This window comes from Melospiza melodia, chromosome 5 (assembly GCF_035770615.1).
Source record: "Melospiza melodia melodia isolate bMelMel2 chromosome 5, bMelMel2.pri, whole genome shotgun sequence".
Taxonomy (NCBI): domain Eukaryota; kingdom Metazoa; phylum Chordata; class Aves; order Passeriformes; family Passerellidae; genus Melospiza; species Melospiza melodia.
Genome location: NC_086198.1, coordinates 79,496,259 through 79,522,961, shown reverse-complemented (window position 1 = coordinate 79,522,961; position 26,703 = coordinate 79,496,259). Strand labels below are relative to the sequence as shown.

Below are 26,703 nucleotides of genomic sequence, written 5' to 3'. Positions count from 1 at the left end.
AAAAATCCTTCAAAAAACACAGCATATTAAATGTTTATTACACCTCATGATCCAGAAAAAAACCAACGCATCCCAGCTCTCAAGGTCTTTAAAAAATCCTTTCTTATTACTGCTTTTGGTCAGAGAAGATGGAAAGTTAGATCTGTCTGTTATATCTTCTCTGAAAGCCATAATCTGTCCTTCCCACACCCCTCAGTCCCTCTCTCCTGCACACTGTGCAGTTCTGTACTTGTCTGGCTTCCAGAACAAGAATAAAATGAAAATATAGTGTGGCATTTTTCCATATGCCTGAGTCTCACTTTTTCTTGTATTATTTTTTTTTTATATGAAGAAAGCTATCTCAGTGGGAATAGGTACTTTGGCATACTTGTTCCTAAATATTCATCGATCTCATCACAAGCATTTATAAAACCACTGAGCTGACTGCAAAGACCATGCTCATTCACTACAGCTCCTTGTGCTCACAGCACTGGACTTTAAAGTTCAGTTAGAATGAGTTCTGTCCTCATTCATGTCAACATAAGTAAAATTTTTGTGCTTTGGTCAGCTCCTTTCATTACTCATTACCCAACATTTGGATGTTTTCCAACAAAGCTGTTTCCCTTGCAGAGTGAGGGTATGTGATCCCTGTTCAGTTCATGCATTTCCTTCTCCAGGCTCTCCATAGATGGCAGCAAACCTACAGCCCAGGAGGACATCCCGTATCCAACAGGGCCCCCAAAGCTATCAAGCAGGTGTTCCCAAAACAAGACACAGTACAGGGGAACTCAGGCAGGGCCACAACTTTTGCTTCACCCCTCAGGCAGCATAAATGAACCCAAGTTACTCATGTGTCCAATGGTCAGAACACCACCTGCAAGATCAACAATGATGCACATCCAAAAATGGGCAAACATAACAATTTTGGATCAGGCATTGCATAAGCATGCAGTAAGCAACTTTACAGAAAAAATTTCTTTACATGGATCAACAAGCAATGAAACAAGATGTACCAAGAAAATATGTACAAAGTTTTGAATGTCTCTTGGGTAAAATTTTATTTCAGTGAAAGCAGAATTTTTCAGGCAAAAGTACGGTAAGGCTAATTTCCATTTGTGGTGTCTCTCATCAATTAGAAGGTTCCTTCTCAGATAAATCATTAAAATGGGCATATACGTGAGGGAAAAAATAGTTTAGGAAAATTAAATTGAATAAATTGGCCCCACAACAGTCTGTTACCTTTCCTAATACAGTTTATATCCCACGGGCCACAGAGCTGTCTGCTTAGCAGCTTCAGTACTTCTCCCTTACCTATTTTTACACCAGTAAATATATTTAATTTATTTAGAATTCTCTAGGTACAGTTTTTTTACTTTTCTGATACCAAGAAATAATTTTTCTTGGATTTTTTACTATTTTTGAACTACAGTCTAAACAGGAAGAATCTCTATGGCTTTGATTTACTCATCTTGTCAGTCAAGGCTTCCTGTAACAGCTGCACAGACTGGGAGTAGGCTGGGAAATAAACTACACAGTTCCAGTTAAATGATTTACAGCAAGCACCACAGCAAAAATGAGGGAGAGGGGTTGAAGATCTCCTCCCCCAGCTGCATCCTCACAGAAATGCACTCCAACACACTGCAGAATTTACTTCAGACTGCAGTGCACACTTGGTAGGATTTTAGAGTACTCTGCCTGTAATTTCCTCTTTCCTAGATTTCATTTGAGAGCTCACCCATTTCTCTCCACACATATGTGCACAGTACACATTCTGTCTCCAGTAACAACCTCAATACACTAGAAAATATTAAATTTCAAAGCTGAAGAAAGGTAAATTAGAAACCAAGCTGAAGCAAATTCTATACTGAATATAGTGTAAGAAGACTAGTTATTTAAAATATTCCTGCAGCTGTCATGGTCATGTACTTACACCTCATTCTTAGTTGAATCAAGAGTTAAACTTGAAGCTCTTACAGGTGAAGACTGGAAGTGTATCAAGGCTAAACTCTTCCCAGTGTTCATGTAATTGTTTTTTAAACAGAGTTACTTAATGAGTCGAATTTAATTCATTCTTCTGTCCAAGGTATAAGATAACTTTATGTGCTCTTTTTAATGCAATTTTTAAAATCATAATAAAATTCACATCTACATTTCTGCATATAAAGTTCTACAGAACAAAATAGGAAATAAGATAACTAGAACCAGAAATTTACTAGTGTAAATGTAATCTACCATCAACTCAAGTCTCCAAGCAGAAACAATGAGACATTAAAAACAGTGAAATAATGCAATTTACTGACCTGTAAGTTATAAAGGGTATTGGCCACTACTAAATTTCATGGTGTGTATTTTTAAAAAGCTTAAGTAGTTTGTGGAACTTGTTTTAAAATTTGTTGTCATTATACCAATCAACAGCAAGAGAAGGTGGATGAGAAAGCGAACAGCAAAACCCCTGACTTATGTGTTAATTCATCAACACCCCTGACCTGCAAGAGATTTGACTTCTTGCTTTAGTCTGTGAAGAAAAATTTCCAAGGCAACACAAATTTAGTTGGCTGATATTTTCTGAACCTATTGCATCATTCAAACACAAATTAAGGCCTTATGATTTGTTTTTCCTCTGTAAAAAAAAAAAATAAAAAATTGAGGATTACATTTGTGATAGGTTTTGGTGTTTACTTTGTAAATTAAAATGCAAAAAATAAACCTTTCAAAGCTGAGTATCACACAAAGATGTTAATGAAACTGGAATGTACAGAAATGTTTTTATTCAGGTGTTCCACATTTTACACTGATAAAAAGAAAAAAGGCTAGAACAAAGATCCTCTATATAAAAGAGAACACATTTTCAGTGCACCTTTCCCCACTTGGTAAGTCTTTGAGACTCTTGCCACAGTATCCCCAGTCAAATACAGATAAATCCACCTGCACATGGATTATTCTCCAGAACTGCCTTGTGCAAAGTCAAATGCACTAACTGATTTTAAAAAATAAAATAAAAAAAAACCTTACTGGCTTATCCATATTTTAAACAACCTACAGAAATATATAAAAGTAACTGCTAATCTTCATAAATACAAATGTATTTGATGAATTAATATTTGATGAATCCTATGTGCCCTCTTGATTACCTAAATACCAGTTGAACATATGCTAGGTAGACAAATAGTGATGAATTTGTTTCATCAGCAATCAGAAGCATCATTGAATAGCTCAAAGCAATGCCACACACAAACTCAGCAAATCAAATGAGGACTCCTACACAGACAGTTTCCAGTTAATTGATATTCTTTATAGGCATTTAAAGTGGGATGCCTTGAATAAAGTGCTGATATTTGGTTTTGAAGACAATTCTATTTACAACATACAATTTTCAGTAAGGTCAAATACGAAACTCCCTTGTCCTTGCCATTTGTATTGCTGTGATTGCAAATTTCAGTGACTGGATATTGGGAGATATTTAGTCCCTTTTGCACAATATTTAAAAGAATTGCCACCAATTTTAGTTTATCAGTTGTTCTTCTGATTTCACTTCTCTGTCGTGTTTTTCTTTTACAACTAACACATTTTAGCATCAAACTCTGCTGGTTTCTAACAGTGCTGCTGTTTAAAGAATGATCACAAAATAGAGACAAATACCTTGGTTTTTTCTTGCTGAAATTCTATCTGGATGTTGGTCAGTTTAGTCCTCAGCTCCTCATTAGCAGCTTGCAGGGCTTCAGTCTCCATGTCGGGCTTCTCTCCCTTGGCACGACTTTTCTTTGACATAATTGTTTTTGAAGTTTAAAATAAAATGTTTGCTCCACACTGAGCTACCAGCTAGTGCTTTCTGCTTTTAGCATTTGAGAGTGGTGCAGTGGTCAACAAAACCCCTCATACAAGGCTCTGCCATCATGGGAGCAGTCTCTCATGGCCTGGAAGAAGCACAGTGGTAGGAACAGAATTAGGCTACAGCATTGAGCAGAATCAAACATCAGACTTAACATCCATTTTTAAAGCACACTGGACTTCCTTGAATTACACGATATTGCATAGTGTATCAGAGTTTGAAAGAAACAGATAAGAAGTTACATAATATATCACCATTTCTAAACTCTATCCAGTGTATTCTGATGTTCACAGAAATAAAAGTATTAACAGTTCTGAATACTATAGCATATAAACAGAAATTATATCTTATTCATATAAACAGAAATTATATCTTATTCAAGACTTGACTAGAACCATGCTCAGAATTCCCAAGAGGCACAGAGAAAACCATAAATTAATTGAGGTAGTGCTTCAGTGGGAATTGTTTATTTTCTATAGTAAGAAGAAAGTATTTCTCTCCCTAATGTATCAGTTATAATGCATAATTGTATTATTCGTAATTATCATCGAGTTTTGCATCATCAGCATCTATTAAAAAGGTGTCAGAAAACTGGAAAAACATTTAAAAATGTTTATAAAATATCCAGTCTATAACCTGCTTATGTTCAGGGCTGATACTGTTTGAAAAGCTACAATGGAAACAAGAAAGTATTTAACTTCAATTTCACTTCCCAGTATGCTCTAAGCTTAAAAAGTATTCAGTTATTTAAATCAGCTTTATGTAATATTCAAGGAGAATACCAATAGCAGACAAAGAACCCTAATTCCAATAATTAGGAAAACCCATGATTATTTTGCTTCATGAGCAGTCAGGATAGAAGTTTAATCTGTGATTTTTTTTTCCACTCTGCTCTTCTCTAAGCATAACCCAGTGCTCCACAAGACCAAACTGTGGAACAAGCGCTATCAATGCTGAACTACTTTCCAAATCCATGTTCTCTTCACATTTTTAAATATTCACATAATTTTATCTTTCAATTTTTGACAAAGCAGAAAGGTTCCTACTTTAAAACTGCATGACATTAATGGAGTATTATATTTCCAAGAAAATCTTTATCTAATTGCCGACAAAAAATAAGCTGCTCTTTCCAACCTACTACAGATGGGGAGTTATTTTTAAATTGTATTAGAATGAAAATGCCATGCATTCCTTAGCACATATTTTCTAAAGGGTTAGTGACTAATGCCTCAGGTGTGTAGAGAAAAACTGAACACCTCAGTTTAATGCTCCTTTTCAAGCACTGGAGAACAGGTGGTGAGTTAAATATCTTGCTTAGAATGATAAGCCAAATCAGATGAAAAGTGAACAGAACTCAGGACACCAAGTCTCAGTCTGTTTGATGATATTCCTATTGAGTTCTTTCATTAGTAAAAAGCAATTGAAAAAAAACATGATCATCACCAATTATTTGCTGAAGTAACTTAAGAGAAATAGTTGTTTTGCTTTGTAATATAAGATATCCTTCCTTTGAAGTATAATGATTTATCAAGTTATCCTATTCAATAATTTTTTTTGTTCCTTATATTCATTATATGAAGCATTTTCATATACAATCCATGAAAAAACCAGGAACTTAAATACATTTTAATTTTGTTATGTACTAGACCTACCTTACAAAACAAATAAACACTGGTGCTATTGTGATTTTACACATAGTAGTTGATTCAAGAGAAACAAATCAGCAATATTCTCTCAGTAAATTTTAAAAAAAGGAACTCTTTGGTGAGTAGAAGAAATGGGAGGAATTACTGTTGTTAATAAAGGAATTTCATGCTATTAATTATGGAGTTTCTATGATGCTCAAATTGCATTTAATACTCAAATTAGCCTTAAAACTAGAGAGTTCAGCATTATTCTTTGAAGTACTCTTCAGAATTAAAAAAAACCTCTCAAGGCGTTGCTCTCAATTTTTTTCCTTTAGCTCTCAACATTTGAAAATTGTACTTTTCAAGCAAAATAAAAGCTTAGACCCAGAACCTGAAGAAAATCATCCTCTTGTCTTATAGGCAATGAGGGAAGGAGAGTGGCGAGGGGAGCAAAAGCACCACCTCCCAACCAAACTAAACATAATATAAAACCACAAAACAAAACAAAAGAAATAACCAAAAAACCAAACAAAACAAAACAAAAAAAAAAAAAAAAAAACAAAACAAAAAAAAAAAAAACACACACACACACCAAAAAAACCACACCAGGAAACAACCACCCATCAAACTGCATTGGTGGGCATAAAAAGAAAATTTCCATTTTTACATTTTTACTCTTCCCTGGATACATCTTCCAGCCTACCTATTTCAAAAGCAGGAACTATGGCAACACAAAGTCTATGTATATACTCAGAGAGGCACACAGCCCAGACACACAAGGGCTGGAGCAGAGACTGCATCCTGATTCCCAAATGAAAGGCACAGAACCAGTGAGTGCCCAGATTCCCTCCTAGCTGAATTCCCACATTTGATATTTGGATAAAGGTCAGCACAAGAAAAAACCCCAAAAAATACTAAACAACTTGTAAATACAGTGAGAAGAAATGAAGGAGAAAACACTCCACTCTAACAAAGTTTTACTGACGCAGATGCTTCAATGACCAACCTATTTATTAACTCCCCATATGTCTGCTGAGAGGCAAATTTATGATGTCACCAGGATACAGTCCCACAACCACCCCATGACTAAAAATAGCCAATTTCTGCACTCTGAGTTCTACACACTTCTTGCAAACCTTGGAATCATTTCAATGTTTTTTATATTTCACATAAAGAAAAAAAGATAGGAAAGAGTAATGGATTCTAAAGCACAAGTCACGTTTTCAGCAGTCTCTGGAATATACCAAGTTTCTGACCTTACTTCATAGGTATAGGGGCAATTATCATTGAAGAAAAACAACAAAATAAATTTGACTGAATTTGAATCAACTACAAATAGTTTGGGGGATTTTTCTGTAAAGGATCAAAATATTTAACATGATTTATCTTACATATATTTTGTTAAATCCATTAAATTCTTAACATACTAGAAATTCAATCAGCTGAACAATGTCCTAACTTTCAATTTCTCTTCTATTTGCTTAGCAAATTTAAGGGATGATTTTTATAACCACCTCAACCTATTCCCTGGTTTTATCAAACAAGACATCAAACTATGTAATGAATTGCTTTATGATTATTCTAGATGTTAAATATCAATAAAATGTAATAGAAAAAGAAAAATCGGTTACTGCAGAAACGTGAAAGTGTAGCATCAATAAATTTTGATTACATAAGGGTAAGGAAAAAAAGGAACCCAATATTTTCTATTGAAAAGTAAGTCAATTTAAAGAAATTAAATTCTTTAAACATGATCCTGTATGAACTACACAAAAATATGGAGAGAATTATATCTTTAGAGAGTGAGTCTTTCAGTAACAAACAGTAATCAACAGGAAAAGTTATAAAATCCGTAACATCAAGTAATAAATATGGATAACATTGCAACGAGATTAACGAGAAATTTACTAAATTATATCAACCAAAATTCTGCATTCCAGCCCTATTTCAGACTTCAACAACATAACTCAGCTGCAGCACAATTTTTGGAAGGTGAAATTGTCAATGAGTCATCTCAGCTGAAACACCAAGCCATAACTCAGTTACTGGAGGGAAATAATAAAGCTTCTTCATCTCTCCACTGCACCCCCACATAAATAGTGTGCCATTCTACTTCAACTTTTTTTATTTCAACCTTTATCTTTCAATTCTGCAAAGTCAACTGCAGCTACCCATAACCCTCACTGTGCTTGTGAACATGAGATGTAAGTACATTCTCAACATAGCCTAATTCTGTACACTCAAGAAGTTTAAAACAAATTTTATTACCATAGCATCTGACAATAGTAAATGCAGTGGACACAGGTACAATGTTAAATTCAGAAGTAACTTGCAGTTCACCTATGCTATATTATAGTTTAAAAAAACAGTGATAATCCACCCCAGTGACTGTATGGGAAAGACAACATTCATAGCTGCCGATGCCCAAGGCACATTTCTCACAAGGTTCAGATGACCTACATTTACTGCTTCAATTCTCAGTTCTGTGTAATAAAACATGACTGAATGGATAAAAGCAGAAGCAGCTCTACAGGATTGTAAAATAATACTCATCCCACCAATAAATCTAAATGTAAATGATCAATACAGTTTTCTAAGTATATTATAGACTGGCCACCTTTTTGATACCCCTTTGTAGCTCCCTACAAAGACAAATCTATTTCTGTAACAATAGAACCTTTGAGGGTTACTGTAAATCACAGCCTGCTTAAGGAAATACAGAGTTTCCTTACAGTAGAACACTTTATAAATGCCACTTGATTTTTTGATGGATAAAACCAGAAACATCTTTGTTATTAAATAACAGCCCACATTCATTTTTTTAGATGCACAGCCTAAAGTCCTGAGCCATTCTTGCTTTAATAATATGCATTATAGGGCCACACTATAGAGAAAGCAATCACCAAGAAACTATAGGCATTTTTTCATTGCTTTTTTTGGCCAGAAGACCTCAAAGGAACAATCCTGCAGAGCCATGTGGAACAGAGCTTTCCTTGGGGGAGATTACAGTGTAGCATGAGTCAGGCTTTTATGACACTCAGATTTTCACAGCAGGTGATACATCCCACGGATGAGCACAGGATGTGTAAAGCACTGAACTCTTCAGGCCAGGTTAGTAATTGCTTCCATATTCTTTTCAATGGCATCTCAGCAAAGGTGATCTGTGATTCTGTCACACTGCATCTTTCAGCAAATTCCCAATGCCCTCAGGAATCAGTACCCAGGTTTTAACTTCTCACCACGAATCCCTGCCTTCCAGGTCCTTATACAGCAGTTAGTAGAACTAATTGGCAAGTTCCTACATGAATTTCACCAATGTCTTCATTTTCTCTTTAGTGAATTGGTTGCCTGTGACATGTGCATCTATTAAAATATATGCAACTAAAATATGCACCCATGTCACTGGACACCAACAAAAACAACCAAAAAAAAAAAAAAGAAGAAAATAAAAAAAAAGAATAAGCATATCTAACTCATTTAGATGCTATGCACACACAAATGTGTAAATGTGTGTGCATATGCTAGTAACAACCATGTGACACTGAATTTTTATTTTTGATTGGTACTACTCCATGCCACTGGATAGCATCCAGCATATTAATGGCTTCATTCTAGTGAAAGAACATAACAGCCCACCAAAAACATCCCAAAAACTAGCTCTTAGTTTAAAAGGAATTATCACAAGTAAAAAGGAATGTCTGAGCCAAAGAGGACACAGCATGAGGAGGAAGGGAAGGGATCCTGCACCTCCCTTCTGCTACACAACATTTTCATATACTCAGAGTAACTGAAAACTTAACTTGAATCCCTTCTCAGAAAGCTATGTGCTTGATTCCAGGACTTTTTTATTTTAAGTGAATAAAAAATATTCACTGACTTCAATGAATGTACATTATTAATATTTACCCAATTTCACTTATAGCACTGTTTCAAGGATTTACCAAATCATTAACCATTAATATCACTCTATTAGCTCTCTTAAAAGACAAAATGCTACAAAGAGAAGTCCTGTGACACACATAAAATAAGAGACACTAGCACAGAAAGGCAAAGTTTAAATGGAACTAAAAATGGTAAAACAGAACCCTCCCTCCACAGCCTTCACAACTCAGCTCTGTTACACAAGCCCAGTGCTTTAGGGTGCTGCGTTCACTGCAGCTGAGAGAGGCAGCTCTAGGCAGAGCTGCTCCCCTGATCTCTGGGCCAATTCCCTCCTTTCCAGCACAGACAGGAGACCTGGCCTGATGGCTGCAGTCTGGCACAGTGCATCAGCCTCTGCACCTTCTCACTGTGCCCTGGGTATGAGCAGGGGATCCCTGTGCTCCCAGCGAGGAGCAGAACCATGGCCACTAAAGCTGAACATTTAAGAGTAAAAGCAGAAGGAGGAAGAAAGGGCAAGTTATAGCATTTCTCAGTTAGGGCTAGATAAATGGCAAATAGAGAGACAGATTCTAATATCTTTGCTGACTATCACTGAAATCCCACAAATATAATCAGCCTGTCAAATCTGGGATTTGGATTATACTGGACCAGTTTTGTTTAGCTACTCACCTGATTTTTGCAGGAAGTTTCCTTCGACTATTTTTTTAAAGCCATCACTATTATTATTTTTATTTTATTGTAAAGAGAAAGAATAACTAAAATCTGAAACTAGAAAAATTTAAAATTCAGGGGTGACCGTGTGTAGAAAATGTGCAAGGCAACTGAAAGGTTTAGGGGGAGAGTTTCAGATTCCCAATCTGATGACTCAAGAGAGAGGAGGAACCTCAATGAGAGAAAACCTGGGGTTGTCTAACACTTAACTGCATCTTGAATATTTATTATTTGGTAAATCAATAGGGCAGACTTGAGAGGTCAGGCAAGTGTAGGGAGGAGGAAAGGTGCTTCTGGATGTGATATTAGTTACCAGCTGAACAGTAAAGCAGAAGGGATATGATTTCATTTCACTGTCTCTGATCTCAATAATTATTTTGTGCTGTTGACCACCTTTACTAAGTCTGTAAGCTGCCTCATGCTGTGCCAGACAGCTCATCACACCCTCACCCCACTGCTCCAGCACAGCAGAGTCACACAGCTCTGTGCAGAGCAGCACCAGCCCATCAGTCAGCACAAACAAAGAATTACAAAACTTCTTCACCCACCAAGGGATGGCTCAACTTCTACACAACTTCTCATTAAAATCAGGATTCTTAGCCAAAATGAAGGTATCAGCCTAGTGCAGTAATACAGAAAGACTGACAAAAGAACACGCTGCATTTTTTCCAAATTTCCCATCATGGTCAATTTTTGAAGTCAAGTTCCTCAGTTCCTGAGATCAAAGCAAGGATATACACTACAGAATTGGCAGTGCTATTGCCTTATTTTGAAGACTCATAGAATTCCCAAAAAGCCGCTCAAGAATTTAGGACCTCAACCTTGTGTTTGTTTACTGCATCAAGGACTCTGCTCAGCTTCAGCGTTCTTGAAGCCCACATGCAAATCTCATTTCAAATCCAACTAGGTAATTATTATTATTATTACCTTATTGGCAGCACACAGGCTAAGGCTTGATGGATTTTGGTTCCATCTACAGTTCTGTCAGAGATGCCTTGTATTTTCTCTACCAAATCACTTATCTCTCAGTAAAGTAGGCATTCCACTTCCAGAAAGACTATCAGAAATGTATTCTGAGGACAATATTATGAAATAAGAGACTAGATACATGTAATGTAAATTCCTACATTTTTGCAGGAATAATCAAATTCAGTGTCCAACAAAACTGCAAGTCCCTTGGAAGATCTGTTAACTTTCTCACAGCAGTGCTCTGATAATCAGCCAGCTAAAACTGGTATTTCAAACACTGCTATTTGAGTGAATGGTCATTGCAGTGAACAGACTTTAAGTCACTCTGGGAACTGGCTGATGCAACTGCATCACCTGGGATAAAATATTTAAGCGGGGTGTTTCAGATGGGAGATTCCTTCCCCCCTCAGCTCTCTGAAAGAGAGTGAGGCAATAGCTTCAAACTACAGGCAGTGAAAAGCACAGCTAGATACTAACACAGCAAGAGCCTGGAGACAAACTTTTGCTTCTCTCTCTGGTTAAACAGGACAGAGACAAACATGACAAAGCACAAGAAAAGCACAGAACAGAAACTGTGAACTGTGAACTCTTTGTTCAACCATCTTCCAATATCCACAAATAGAGAACGCTTCACCACCGTGAGAAGACTACAAATAAAATTCCCTTCTGCTAACTGCCAGCAAATTTGATTCAAACCATTCCAGACTTGTTGGAAATGTTGTTGGCAAGTTGGCCACCAGAAATACAAATGTGCTCTCTGATGAAAGTAGAAGTTGAATGTGGCAGCCATGAACAGTTGCATAAATTATATTTATCCAGATACATGTATCAACATCATCATTTTAAGGATGGTGTCCCTCAGAATGTTAAAAAAAGATGCATTCAGTCATGGTTCACCTTAAAAAGAGGGAAGCAGGCAAGTAGATATAAAACTCCAGAAATACTCTGTGACACACCACTACAGACTGTGACACTTTCTGTTGTCCAGATTAGACTGCCCCAAAGTATTCTGAAGCTCAGAAATTCATCAGTGCACAAACACACACATACACACATATACACATATGGAAATAAAGCTTCCTAAAATCGTCCTAAATTAGTGATAATGTTAGACAGAACCAGACTACATGAACATACAACTTTGAGTGCTTTAGTATGCAAGTTGTGCATGCAGCTTTTGGGGACACAGCACTGCTAGCAGTGTACCCTAAACTGCTGAGTGGTGTCATAGCCGATTTGGACATTTAGGGGGACTAAAAAGTGATCTGCTATTCACTCCAAAGAAAACATCCTGTTTACCTATATAATGTCTCTCCTACACTGAGAATCAAGATTGCATTTCACTACACTGTTTCAAAGAGCAAATTGTGAAGGTGGTTACAGTGTTTTGCAGAAAGTTGAGGCCAAGACATTTCACCTAAAGCTTACAAAAGTCCCAGCGGTTAAATGAAAAATGCTTATGCTTCATTGCTTCAGAACACAACCTCCTTCTTGCCATGGTGCCTGCAAAGAAGGCTATTCTCTGGAAGGTCTAAATGGCTGTAAATCATCTGTGACCATAGACAAAAATTTTTATTCAAGTTGTATTATCATGTAAATCTGACACAGTTGCAATCCTATCTATGAATGCGGTTGTGTAGAAATATCTTCAAATAGTTTCTGCTATTAATTGATGTTCTTGGTGCTCAGTTCTGTTCCTCTTCCCCCTTCATCCCCTAGAAGAGGTGGCAGAGGGAAGCCTCAAATTTAGGGTGCTGGCAGTGACTTTACAAACTTAGTCTTAATGAAGAATTGGTGGGAAAATATGGAAATAGGTTTTGCCAAGAACTACTCTTTCTACATCATCTCCCTAAACTTTAGGTGAAAGGGCAAATCATATTTTACTTTAAGGTTATCATAGCTATGGCAATAACACTGTAATTTTTCACCTCCTACATAGCAAACCCTTACTAGAAAAACTAAAAGCTTCATGTAAATCAAGACTTGGATGTTACCTGTGTACATTGCCCTTGCACATGAAAGGGGAAATGCTGAACAATGTGAAAACTAGGAGTTCATAAGTGAAACCATGCTTATTCCCCTCCCAGGGCATAGATATTCAAATGGCTACACTACAAACACATACTACTTATTAATTTTTTGCAGTAGAGACATCGGGAAACATCACAAAGGTCTTAACTAACACTTCCCAAATGTTGTAAAGGATTGAAAATTGAAAATTCCTAGGTGTTTGCTTTGAAATACGCAAGTCTTCACCAGTAAATAAGAAGGCTATATGTTTCCATTCATAGCCTCAGAGTATGCATTTTTAATTCTTACACTGATTGTTGGAAGTTAATTGAAATGCCCAAATACCATTTGCCTCCCTTGTAGTACAAAATCTCACATTTTTGTCTTGTGTTGTAATAAGATGCAGCACAACTGTATAAACGTAGTATGTGCAGATGTGCACAGAATGGGTTTCCTTCAGAAAGGATAAGTTGCAGGTGTTGAGATTAAATTTAGTGTCCTTCAAGATTTTTCTCCTAGAAATCACTGTTTACACAATGCTATGCATAAAACAGGATTTTGCCCATGTGCATACATATATTGCTGTAATAAAATCCCATTATCAAAACTACTTAATATTCAAAACACCATTTGGAACTGTTGACATTACAAATTAATTGAATCAAAGAGCTGAGAAAAACAAACAAAAAGCTCAAAGAAAGACAACCATAACTAAGAGAGAGCCTATTTATCAAGAAAAAGCAGCAAGTGCTGTAAAACTGGTATATCCTAAGGAATTCTCAGAACTGTCAAGTTTATGGCCTCTCACAACTGTTTATTGAATGCACAACACATAGGCTACAGGCTTCTCACAGATCATACCTTTTTTCCCATTCATACTCAGTTATGAACATACAAGGAGCTCCAGAAAAGTCTGAAGATCTGCTGTGCTTTAATACTGGACAGCAAGCCTAATATATTAGAGAGCCCTTTCCATGGTGTCAGAAAAGTCTGTTTAGTTTTCTTTTTAAGACCTCTTGCAAACACTCAGCACATAGATGATTACTTTTACATGACTAAGTGCAACGTCCCTTATCTTATCTCAACACAACCATAACCAACCACAGACTTATCTAGTGGCAAAACCTGTGTGGGAATTCTGCCAGCAGCTGCACAGCCACCAGTCACCCACGTGTACTACCTTGTTATATTTGCAAGTAAGAAAACCTCTTTAGACACAAGCATGTTACAGTACTTGTTTTCTGTGTTTGGAAAACCATGGATCTGTAATCACATGGCAGAGAACATAAGTAATATTTGTATAGAGGATTAGTCAGCACAGGTTGTTTGTTCAAAGGATGTTAAGAAAAAATAGAAACACGAGAGCAATACCAAAGTTTATCTCAATTTAATTTTCAGTATTCAGAGAAAGAAGGAAAATATCAATCTTTGATAGATTTCATGATCAGTCAGCAAAAGAAAGAGCCACTTAAAAAAATGTGCTTGGCCCCCATTGCAGGGCAGGCATGCTGCAGTAATCCTAAATTTTCACATAAGCAGCCAGCCATTCTCTAAAGCAAAGTGCCAGCTCACAGCTGCATGAGAGCAGCATGATGTAGCAGCACCATTCCTGCATGAATGCTTGGGTTTGCACTTCCAGCCTGAGGAGACACTGGGAACAGATCAGGAATAGTCTAGACAAATAACAAGACATTGACATGCAAGAAATACAATCAAAAAGAAAAACAGGGACCACATAGGCAAGATTTTTTCCCATAGCATTGGGAAAATGTGCATAAGCAATCCGGAAGATGAAAACCCACTGTGCAAATTTTCATCAGCTAGTTCCAACTCTTAGGAAAGATAATTGGCACATGATGAAATCACTTTCCAAAACACACTGGCTGTTGAAGATTCATGTTTAGAACACTTCATCTTTATCAGTGAGAGTCAGCTAAACAAACTATTAAGTCTAAATAAATTTTTAATCTGTGTTCCACTCTCTGGATATACAGGAACAGAGCAGTCTAAAGGACAACAGGGGGATAATAATCTTTAAAGAGCATCCTTTTGAAATTTAAAAATTAAAATACATTTACCTTCATAGAAAGCCAAGTGATAATATCCATCAGCTAGGTTTAGAGTTCAGCATTTTAATTCTTTCTAAAATCAGCAACAATAACTTTCTGTTATGATTAAGTACATGTGTAAATAATCTTTTTAGATAAATCTATAACTGAAGTTTCTCATGCATTTACCATGAAGTGTTAAATACAGTCAGAAGAAGAAGATGAACTACCCTCCTAGGTACAGAAGAGAGACTTTAGTAGTCACATCAGTTTATCTGTTACCCCCCCCCCAAAGAATTTAGTTACAAATTAGAAATTAAAAATGAAAATAATTATTCTCTATAATAAAAGTTAATTCCATTAGCAAATATTAAATTATTTTAGACAATTTTTTCACTTTGTTTCTTTATAATGACTACACTTTAACGAAATTCTGTAAAGTGTTAAAATCAAAGATACTACAATGAAACAGTAGCTGTATTTGAGTGTCATAGAAAACCAATTGACCGTAAGACTCATTTTAGATCCTATATTTTTTTACTTTATTCTTTCCTTCATGACTTTTTTATTAACAATCATGCATTCTACAGCTGTCAGTTCCCACAGCACTTGTCTTATTTAGTGTCATACTTTTCTATTCAGAGAAGGAAGCATTTACCATGCAGTACACTAAATATAAAAAGGTATATTTCAAATCAAGCAAAGTTTGTGAATAGCAAAGAAGCAACAATTTCAATATGCAAACTAAAAAATAGCCATTGGGAAAGAATGTTTCCTGGGTTACTGCTGCTTTTGTTTTCTTTCTGTACTACAGTTTCCTAGCAAACCTCAATTATATTCTCAATATCTTTCTCGATAAAAATGTCTTTTTCTAGGGATCAACAGCATTTTGCTGCAGAAAGAACAGTTACACAGAGCAGGGGTTTACTATTTCCTAATGTTTCTAAGCCTAATTACTCTGTCGTCACTGCAGGACTACCACAAGATGAAAATACCAAAAATTGGGCGTGGAGTTAAACTCATCCTTACCACACTTCTGTAAGGGGAGGAACAGGTAATTTCAGATACCAGATCCTTGAAGAAAACAAAATATTTTGCTGGAGTTTATGCGTGGCATGCATATCCGCCTGCTGAATACCCAGACATGCACACATTATAAACACATAAAACTCAGCAGAAGGTTGGGAAAGTCTGTCAAAGGAGCTTAGCTCTCCTGACTGAGACCAAAGCAACTCAAGCCTTTCTTCTTCACTAATGGTGACGAATACAGGTGAGGCAACACAATGCTCAAGTTAGCAAGCATATGATAATTACAGGACAAATAAGCACCCTTCTGTACTGCACATCTTAGATGCCATGGGTGGTGGTGGGGAAACAACTTAAAAAATAATAAAGAAAAGAAATCACAAGTGAGAAAATGTTTATATCAAGAATCTGTTCAGCGAATCCATAAAACTTCTCTATAAAGAGAATGAAAGCACCTCAAAAAGACAAAAGCTTCATACAGATTTGGTTTATTTTATTGCCTGTGAAATCTGGTTGTGTTTAGAAGTCTCTCTCAGTACAAAAAGAACCTCGAACTTGAGGTTTCAAATTATATTGTCTCTAATAAAATGATAGCATCATCTCTGTATGGCAGATTTATTCTCTTCCTACCCAACCAACATGCTGGCAATGCACAGTACCTTTCTCTTGTCCACAGCTTTCTGAGGCAGTTGTGTTTGATTTTAATTTAAAGAGGTGAAGACTGAGCAGCACCAGCAGCTGAGTCTCAAGCTTTGTTTGTTCTGGGATTTTCCACACCACAGCTCCTAGTCCTGTTGGAATGTTCTCCTTTTCACCACCAAGGAGGGCTTCCAGAGCAGTATTAGTGACATCATCTGTTAAACAAAAGAGATTTAATACAAATCAGATTTCATTAAAAGCTTTGATGATAGCAATGCAATGGAAATTTATTTACACGGGGTAACAAAATGCAGCAGAATAAGGTATCTGTGAAATTGCAAGTGTGGCATCTTCTCTCCATTAAGAACAGATATGGAATGGTGGCCTTTCCTAGATGGTCCTCAGTGAAAGCAGCATTGAAGCTGCTAAGCTCCTTGGCAACTAGATGAGGTCAATCCAGAATGTTACCTCTGTCTAGCTAACACTAAATTTGTATTCCATTTCAACACAAGTTATTGGGTTTTGGGATACCAAAATGGTCATGGTGGCCACCTATAAATTGTCATGTACGTATTGTCCACTGCCATGAATCTTTATAAATACCAAGAGTATACGAACATAAGGGAGCTATCATGTGTCATATTGAAAGGAGGAAAAGCCTAAATTTTAGAAATTAATACCATTTTTGAAGGCAATTATCACAATTTTCTTTCTGAAAACAAACAATCAAAAGACAATGGACGGGGCCTTGATATTGTCTTATTTCATATTTCTTTTTAATACTGCAATGTACTTCAATCACAAGGGGAAACAACAGAAGCATTTGACTTTCTTGTTGATGTTCACAGCATGTTAATTTGAATTGGTATTTCCCATGCACAGAAAAATTTATAGAAATAAAATTATCATTACGGGGTATCTTCATGGAAAATATCACGCTGAAAGCTTAATGACTGAAAGCAATACAAGTTCCTTAATGAGTATCATTTACCTCAGTTTTCCTAGTGTCTCTAAACACCTTTAACTCCACCTTTCACAGTAGAGTGAAAAAAAGAAAAAAAGTACCAAGTGTTCCTGCTAAAAGTACTAAATCTTCTCTTGTGTTAGAGATTGACAAGGGAATTGAACCAGCAAAACAGATTTCAGCAATGTCTTAAGCAGACATGGCCATATGGGGTCTCCAAAGCAGAGAGCTGGCAGACACAACACAGAACAGGTCAAACTCTTTGCCTTTTGGGCAAGAGAGCTGGAAGCCAGACAGAATTCCACATATGAGCTGTGCTAAAAACATGATGGATATAACTACTATCATGTACAATGTTCAAATCTTCACAAAAAATATATATTTCACATAAATTACATCAGGATTGCATCCAAGAATATCAGTCCCAAATACATAATTTCAAAACCACTTCCCTTGCTGGGAAATCCTGCATTTCTCTCTAGGGGTTTATTCAAGGCAACACCATGTATTCTGTTTTTAGTGGTTTAAAACCATAATCCTTTATTTGTTCAATAAAGACAGGCATCTAGGTAGTGTTTAATGGAGAAAGGAAATCTGCACACTCATTTCCTTAGGGCCAAATTCAGTGCTGTGATAGAATACTTTGAAAAGGATGAAAGTACAGCTAGGGCCAGATCATGGCAGAAGATCAAAGTGCTGAAACAGCTTAGTTGGCATATTTAAGTAGCACAAAACACTGGAAAAAAGGAATTCAATTTATTTATATAGTAACAAAGCTCCTCAGGCCAAGCACCTCTATTTTTTTATGATGTCAGATTTGTCTCACTTTACCGCATCTTCATCATCCTTTTTGAGTTGCCCTACTCTTAAATATTCCAATCTTGTTACTCCACATAAAAAAAATTTGCTGCTTTATTCTGGCCTTCAGTTAGCAATCTGAATACATTTGAATAAAAGGGAAAGAGAAGGTTTCCCCACATTGATATGCAATATAGAAACACCTAAGACAAAGCAAGAACTTCCATGTGAAAGGCCAGTAGACAGCAATAAGGCCAATAAGATGATAACAAAACAGACCAATACCCACAAGACTCACATGGGAGAAAAACCCCAGCAAACCACAGCTCCAAATTCCAAAGTTACCTGGGTAATTTGTCTACATTGAAAAACTTACATATTTTTAGAATATCTACTAATTCTGTACTACTAGTTCTTCTAAAAAGTAAGTTATTTGATCCTAAAAAGCTTATTGTTAAGATTATTTTTTTTTAATTCTCTAGTAAACTTGGAAATAAAAATATCTTATTTTTGGCCAACTGTCCTCACTATATTTACAAGAGTAGTGTTTACAAAAGCTTTGAGAGAAGAATGAAACAGATATCTAGACTGTGGGTAAGTTACAGTCATAAGAGCAAATACAAGAAGTAGCAGAGTAATTTGACAATATCTGCTTCTGAAAGTGGATGTTTCAGTAGCATAGCATATGAGTGAGATTAAAAAAGAAGATTAATTGGCAATAAGCCTTGCAAAAACTGAGGCAAATTTGAAACATTTAATTATGCCAGTCAGTACAAATTGTTAGAGTGCTATTCACAGCGAATTACCAGCAACCGCTGGAAAACTACAACCTAATAATCCTTCAGTAATCTTCCTATAGCTTCTTAAAAGCTATGGTAATACAAAAATAACTTAAAATAATTGGATACTTTATTTCTCATTTCCAGAAACTGCTAAACTAAATCTATTTCTAATGGTGAAGAGGAAGGATAAAGAGGGGAATCTATTACTGTGGAAATATATCTGTTAATCTACAAACAGCATAAACTACTGCTGTTCAAATTCATTCAGAATATACCACACACACCAAAAGCCCCTCCAAGAACCAAAACTATTATAGAAATAATTTGACAGATGAGCTATGTTTGATACATTACTAATTTCACTCAGTGCAGTGAAATCACCAACGTGTTCATATCCTGTAGTTATGGCAGCAGATGCTAAATAAACAAAGTTGATTCAGTTATGTTCTTTGTCATATTATGGCTCTCTAGACAAAATACAGTGTTATAAAAATGAAGGGTTTTCTCTGTTTATATGGAAATAACTAGCAAAACTTGTCAACATTTCCCAAATAGTTAGGAAAGGATGGAAGGTATTTGAGATTGCTCAGGTTTTTAATCACAAACTGCAATACACAGAATCTTTGGTCAAAGTTCTGTTTTTCACACTTTAACCTCCATCATTTCAGGCAGCATTGCATCTTGAAAGCAAGGGAAGTTTAAAGGTAAGAGAGTAAACACTGATGCCATCCTCCATCCTTTTCCTGAGATTCCCAAAATAGGCAAAACACTCAGGTTCTCAGAGATTTTAGCCAGATCTGTTAACATGGGACATCTTAGTCCACTTTAACTCCTAAACAGATTGAATTATGTACAGAGATCTACAAAAATAATTACTAAGGTGGACAGCTAGTTTAGATTTCTTCTTGGAAATCAGAACAGCTGAGGACAATTCCTCTGACAGCTGGGGTAATGTTATGTACAGTCCATATATGCAGGGTCTGTGGTCTACAAGGGGTGGGGATCTCAAAAGAAAACCTTGTTCTGTAGAAGGGTGGTACAAAACCTTCCTTCTGCCCAACACACCTCACACAGAAACAGGCAGGGTCCAAGCATAATCCCCAGAGCAGAAAAAAAAGCAATCATCCTTGACATACAGTAAGAGAAAAACAGTTTCCCTGAATGTTTTGGAAGCCCGTCCTATGTATTTGTACAGCGGATCTACATTTTGAAGAGTTTTTGACAACAAGGCCTTTTTGCTTTAAAATGACTAAGCATAAAACAATACTGACCCAAATAAAAGGCAATTTCTTTGGGAAAACAGTGCTGAACGCATCTGTGAGTTCTCTGCAGTAGTCGCTAGAAATTTAAGATGGCAAATGTTTTGTAATGAGAATATGTTCATTACCACTGGCTTTTTGTCAGAAGTTATTGTAACTGACAGCTAGAGGAGTGGGGGGAAGGAGTTCCTTCATACAACCAAATGTTAAATGATTAAAAAAGCATATTTCTTTCAAAAAACCTATGACATTTTACTATGGTGCCTTATAATCTACTCTAAAGCTTTCTATCCATAATATTAATTTGATTTACAGCTTTTTAAGAGATCTATTTGTCAGGCATAAAAAAATACATTCAAGGAGACTGCATCTTCCCCTTCCTGCCCCTGCTCTTGGATTTCTGACTGTGACACCTTGGTACCAGATTCCCCGGGATTTCCAACAGACCAAAAACTTTATTTACACATAAATAAGTGGCACAGATGCACCGTTCATGAACAACTTAACATTCTGACAGCCAGAACCTGTCAGCAAGAAACACTTATGCCCAAAATACATCCCTTGCTCTCTCCTTTACCCATTCAGTGTCTGCCTAGTACACAGTATTACAACCAGAAATGTGCTGCCTTCTGCTGTGGCTGCACCAAGAGCAGATTGGGAGGAAAGAAAAGAAAAAAAAAGGAGACAATAAAAATATAAGGAAAAAAAAAAGAGATATTTAAAACAATCCCCTGAAAGCAAAGACAATCTAAAGAGAGGCTTCAACGTGAATGCATCATGCCCAAGGAAGAAATAGCACAGATCATGCCAGAGTCACCCCCTTTCAACACAAAGACTTATCAGCAGGAAAATACTGTGGCATGACCTTTATAGACCACTCTACATATGAGCAAAATGCACTTGGAAAAATGTGTAACCACTTCTTTACATAGTGAACAAACCATGGTGGTTTGTTCACTATGTAAAGAAGTCTCTATTTTTTACATAGTGAACAAACTTAAAGGGCACAAAAAGACTTCACAAAAAGAGCACATAAAAAACCTCTCTTCTTATTTTTAATACCAACTTTGAAATTAATACAGCTAAAATCAGACATGATAAGCAGCAAGTTCTTGGCTACAAATACATCTGTCATTACTACCAGGGAATACTGTTGAAAACTTTCCTGATCTGTTTTAAACTCTTGTTTTTATTGCAAAATACATCTTTGGTGGACAAAACACAGAACTTTTATTTGGATACTAGAAGCAATGACAGATATAGAAGTAGTCATTCACTTTCCTGCCTCCCTTACGTTACATGTTTCTGTTTTGGTATCCCCATGATAGGGAACCCTTTGGGATCATTTGAACTTCTGTCAGCAATGATGGACTACCAAAATTAGGTCAACAATTCAAATTTATTTCCATGTTATTCTTTTTGCCTTGCTGCAGATTACTAGGCCACAATTCCCAGATGGAGAGCCTACCAATGACTGAAACAGTGCTTTCAGAGGAATTGGTATCATTCCTGACACCTTGCTGCTTTAATTGGATTGTCAAGGCAAAGAAAAATCTTCCTATTCTTTTTTTCTCTGAAGTAAGGGGCAACAGGGATTCTTCAGCATGTGTTTCAGAGGATTCTGACTTGCTTCTACAGTTGATTTAAACCATAAAACACATTTAGAAAGTAAGCTAATTACAATGTTTACTAGATTTTATATGACAAATACTGTGTGCAAACTGCAGGACAGGGTTGCTTTTGCATGCAGAATTAGGCAAATCTGTATTCTCTATGTTACATAGTGCCTATGTTTAATAGTCATACAAAAACTTTTTCAGTAATTAAGATGAAGGGGATGAAGTACAATTGGAGGGAAAGCTGTCCACATGAAATTATGTCCTTGAAGCCTACCAATAATTAACTAATAAAGTAATGAATGGCATTCTGTATTCATTACATATCAAAATGCACTAGGCTTTTAAAAAACACATTCAATGGGCTTTCAGTGGGCATGGCCAGAGACTGGTTCTAACTAAGAACCAGTCTTTTTATACTTTTTTAAAAAAGGATAAAAATAATCTGTCAACATAAAATGTTTTCTCCAACACAGATTTCTTTGCTCAAGGCTAAGACTGGTGACACCTTTCAGCCTTTTACAAATGTTTGTGGGCTCTTTTGGCTTCCAGGTCTGTCAAAAGAGCCAACCTACTCCCTGGAAGCTCTGACATCCAAGACCTTTCTCTCACACAAAATAAGCTTATGGACATGTTCCATACAGAAAAGTTGTCTTAGGCTACTCAGACATTACAAAAGAGACAATTCTTTTTGGTTAACATTCATTTTTATGTTACCATAGGATTTATACAAATGCAACAAAGATGGGAACACACATCAGAGTTTTCTATAACCATCCATAAAGCATAATCTTAAAAAGTATAAAACTGAGGGGTCTAACACCTCAGTAGGAGCGTGTTGAGTGTATTAAGAGACTTGAAGGAATATACTTTTCTTTATACACTCTTAAACACCAGCGAGTTTTGAGAACTTTCAAGAACAAAATAAATAAAGCTCTTCAACACACTCTCTTTAGTCTTTTCTGACTGATGAACAGATCCAGAGCAAATTTCCAGCCATGCACAGGCTTCAGCATTAGTTCTGTGTAAGTCTCATCCCCTGGCTGGACACCTCTTGCTCTGCCTGCGCTGCACCAGGAGGGAGCCCAGCTCTGCAGGCTCTGCAAAGGCACAAGAATTAATGTTGTGCCATTGCTCTGCTTCACTGGCAATGCTTTGCTTCCAGATCAGTTTCAAGTTGATGAGCAACAATTTTTGTCCTCTGGACTTACCCAGCAACCAAAGTTATTTTGTCTTGCTGCTACCCAGCTTACTCACAGCCACAGGCTGGCGCAGTGAAGGTTTAGGAGACCATTTTTCTTCCCTATCCCACACAGAGTGTCCAGTGATGCTTTATCAAAGTGATGTAAGATCACCAACTCACTCTCTTCTTCAATCTTTTAGATACTTGAGATTTTTCAGTTTTAAAGCCTGAACAAGGATTCCTGCCACTGGTAAAACAACGTCATGTATTTGCATTTTCCTTCACACAATGGAAAAGTAAAGGTTTCACCCTCCAAAAAGAACTCCTATTTGTACAATGGTGCTCCAGAGGGCCTAGTATATATAAAATGTAAGTCTAATACAAGATTTATTAGGCTATTCAGGTATTTTAGCTTCTCTCACACACGGTTTATTTGCTGTTTTGCCTCAGCAGTTCATGTAGTATATAAACATGCACGACACCCATCTTACATTTATATGAGTACAAGCAAAAACATACAATGGCCTCATAAAGAAACAAATTAATCCCTAACTCTGAACAACCTGAAATCTCTTTCCTATATCTTAACTGAAAATCTTTTATGCAAATGCTATTCAATTATCAAACTTAACTTTAACATGATTAATTTTAAAATAACCAATTTTCACATCAGCATTTGTAATCAGTTTGAAAATTGCTAAATTCTGGTCATTGCTACAAGTAATAGTGTTCAATTTTAATTTCCTTGTGCACTTTAACAAATCTGCACTGTGTCATAACAGTGATACTTCATGGTATGTGTATTTTTTTCAGTTTTTGACAAACTATCACAAAACTCTTCTTTGCAGCTCTGTGGTAGTCCTTCCCTCTATAAGCCAGATCCTTAAAGGTGCAAGAAATCTTAAAATATGTTTTTCAATAAGGGAAGATTTGAAATTAGTACATTTCAAATTTCAACCCAAATGAAAGCCAAGTGCTGTGCCAAGGATCTTTGCCAGCTGGAATTTGGTATCATGTGAAAAACTGGAACAGTGTAAGCTTTTGCTTTACAGTGTTACAAAGATCTCATAGGATCACAGTCTTTCCTTTATTTTTTTTCATTCATTTCAGACAAATTCCTGGCTTTAGGGGATGGTCTGTATACAAACACTTGTAATGCAATGATTTTTAGGATTTAGTTCAAAAAAGGCAGATCAGTATATAAACAGATCAAATAGCTGTAAATCTAAAATATATACAACAGCATAAAACTATCTGTCAGGAGGGGGGAGATAGGACGTCAAAGACTCATTACAAATATATTCCACCATAATGCCTCTATTTCTATGTGTATATTCCTAAGGACAGACTAGTATGTAGGAACACAAGAAGCCATATTAAAGGCTAAAAGTAACATTAGGCTGAAAGAAATTTCATTTTCAAATTTCAGTACCAGCTTTTCCTATTACTCTTTTTGTTTTTCAAACAGAGGCCTCTTAATTTTGAATCAGTGTTGCAGGATCAACTGGAATATGCTCTAAAATCCAGAAAGGTCTTGAGACAAGTTATCAACCCTCTACCCCCATTCTAGAAACCTCAAAAATCTATTTTTCACCCTATGACAAATTAACTATTATTCTACTTAAACTCTCTTGCCTTGAAATTCTTCATATAAAGGTGGTAATTTGCTTCATGGGTCAAAATCAAAGTCACAGGTGTCTTGGACTCTGTACCAAGGTCTCTGAGCCTCCTGGCAGGGGCTTGAACCATCCAGGACAGCCAGAGGATGTCCTGGGATCCGACATCTCCTCTTTGTCCCTTAACACAAATATCCTCATCCCCTTTTTCATTACCGACACACAGTGCCTGTCATAAGATTAATAAAGCAAGAAATAAAGGAAATCATTTACACCGAATCTGCAGCTTCACTGAACTCCTCACCCAAGAGTAAGTGAACAAGCAGGTCATTGCTGGTGCTGCTCCCTCGCAGGCAGCGTGTGCCAAGGGAGGAGGTTTACACCAGGTCACCCAGTGACTCAGCAGCAAGCTCTGGAGAAGGATTGGGGCAGCCCAGCCCTGTGCCCAGCCTCAGCAGCAAACCTGAGCTCCCAGACCCGACAGCATCCACCAGCTCTGCTCAGGCACCAACTCAGTGACCTCAGCTTTGCAGCCCATCAGCAGTAATGCCTCAGTTCCAACAGCAAAGTTAAAATACCTGTGTTTTCTCTGTGAAGCACACAGCTGCTGTGCTCACAATACAGATTTCAGAATAATAATCAAAATGACACGAGCTTGTACGTCTGCAGATTCTGTGCTCTCTTGCAGATTTTGACAAAGACTTACCATTTAATAAGCATCAGAATCCAGATAGCCTATTATTCCACCTACTCAAAAATGGGATATTTTTCTGTTCAGAAACAGCAAGTTAAAGTGATCTGCAGGAGATGGTAAAAGTTTCCTTCTCCCAGAAACCTCAGCAAGTTCAATTAAACAATGACAAGCGTAACAGCTTGAAACAGGCACTGTTTGATACAAAGACATCACTATCTTTCAGTAAAGGACCTCACGCTAGTTTTACATGAACAAAGAGCTGCTTCCAATTAAAATCATAGTAGTGGAGGATGGGAGGAAAAAAAACAACCCAAATACTCTCCATGTACTTGCCTTTATGGAACAATTACCCAGCAACAAAGTGACATCCTTCTCCAGCCATTTTGCCAAAAAGCACTGTAAGGGAGGGCTGCAATGTGTGAACATGATGGCTGCTAAATTCTACTTCTCTGCTAATTCCAGTCCAGCTATTTACCCAGCTGAATCCTCACTGTGTGGTCTCTACTGTGAGGATTTCATGTCTGATAATGGCACGGTTCATACATAACGGCATGGACAACATACATATTTTACAGCTATTATTGAAAAGGAATGCCTACTTTCAGTCAAGAAGTATTTAGATATATCTCATGCCACAAAGATGCAAAGAAATAGTGTGATTTCTTAAACTAGGCAACCAATATATGCTTATAAGTGTAATTTATCTACCATAGATTTTTCAGTCCCTAAGACTGAATACTACCTGTCTCAGTTACTCCTATGCACAGAAACAGCAAAGGCTTTTGGCATTCTCAGATCAAAACATTCAGTGCTTCACTAGTAGCACCAAAGCCACACCTCACATGTCTAAAGGAAAGCCCAAGACTATTGATACCAAAACTGCAAACTCAATGTAAGTTTCTTTTAACATACTAGATTATTTTCTTCCTCTGCTCCATCTTCCCATTCTACAGAGAATGAACTCTCTTTGTCCTGATGGAACAATATCTCACCACTTCTTCCTACCCTCCTCATCTCATTAATATTTTTGTCTGCCAGGAGTACTAAATAAGTTTTCTTCTAGAGATGTT

At 36.7% G+C, this 26,703-nt stretch overlaps 1 protein-coding gene across 8 annotated transcripts in view; it reads right to left on the bottom strand.

Moving 5' to 3' along the window:
* JAKMIP1 (janus kinase and microtubule interacting protein 1) overlaps positions 1-26,703 on the bottom strand; it is a 230,248-nt gene that overhangs the window by 156,905 nt on the left and 46,640 nt on the right. For 7 of the 8 annotated variants that reach the window (XM_063157607.1, XM_063157610.1, XM_063157606.1 and 4 more), the window contains 2 exons: positions 16,742-16,936; positions 3,619-3,893 (listed from right to left, as the gene is read on the bottom strand). In XM_063157607.1, coding sequence (XP_063013677.1) covers positions 3,619-3,747 — 129 coding nt within the window. In that variant the 5' untranslated portion in view covers positions 3,748-3,893; positions 16,742-16,936. Of the gene's footprint in view, positions 1-3,618; positions 3,894-13,869; positions 14,007-16,741; positions 16,937-26,703 lie in introns of those variants that run through there. The other variant, XM_063157608.1, reaches the window with a different exon arrangement.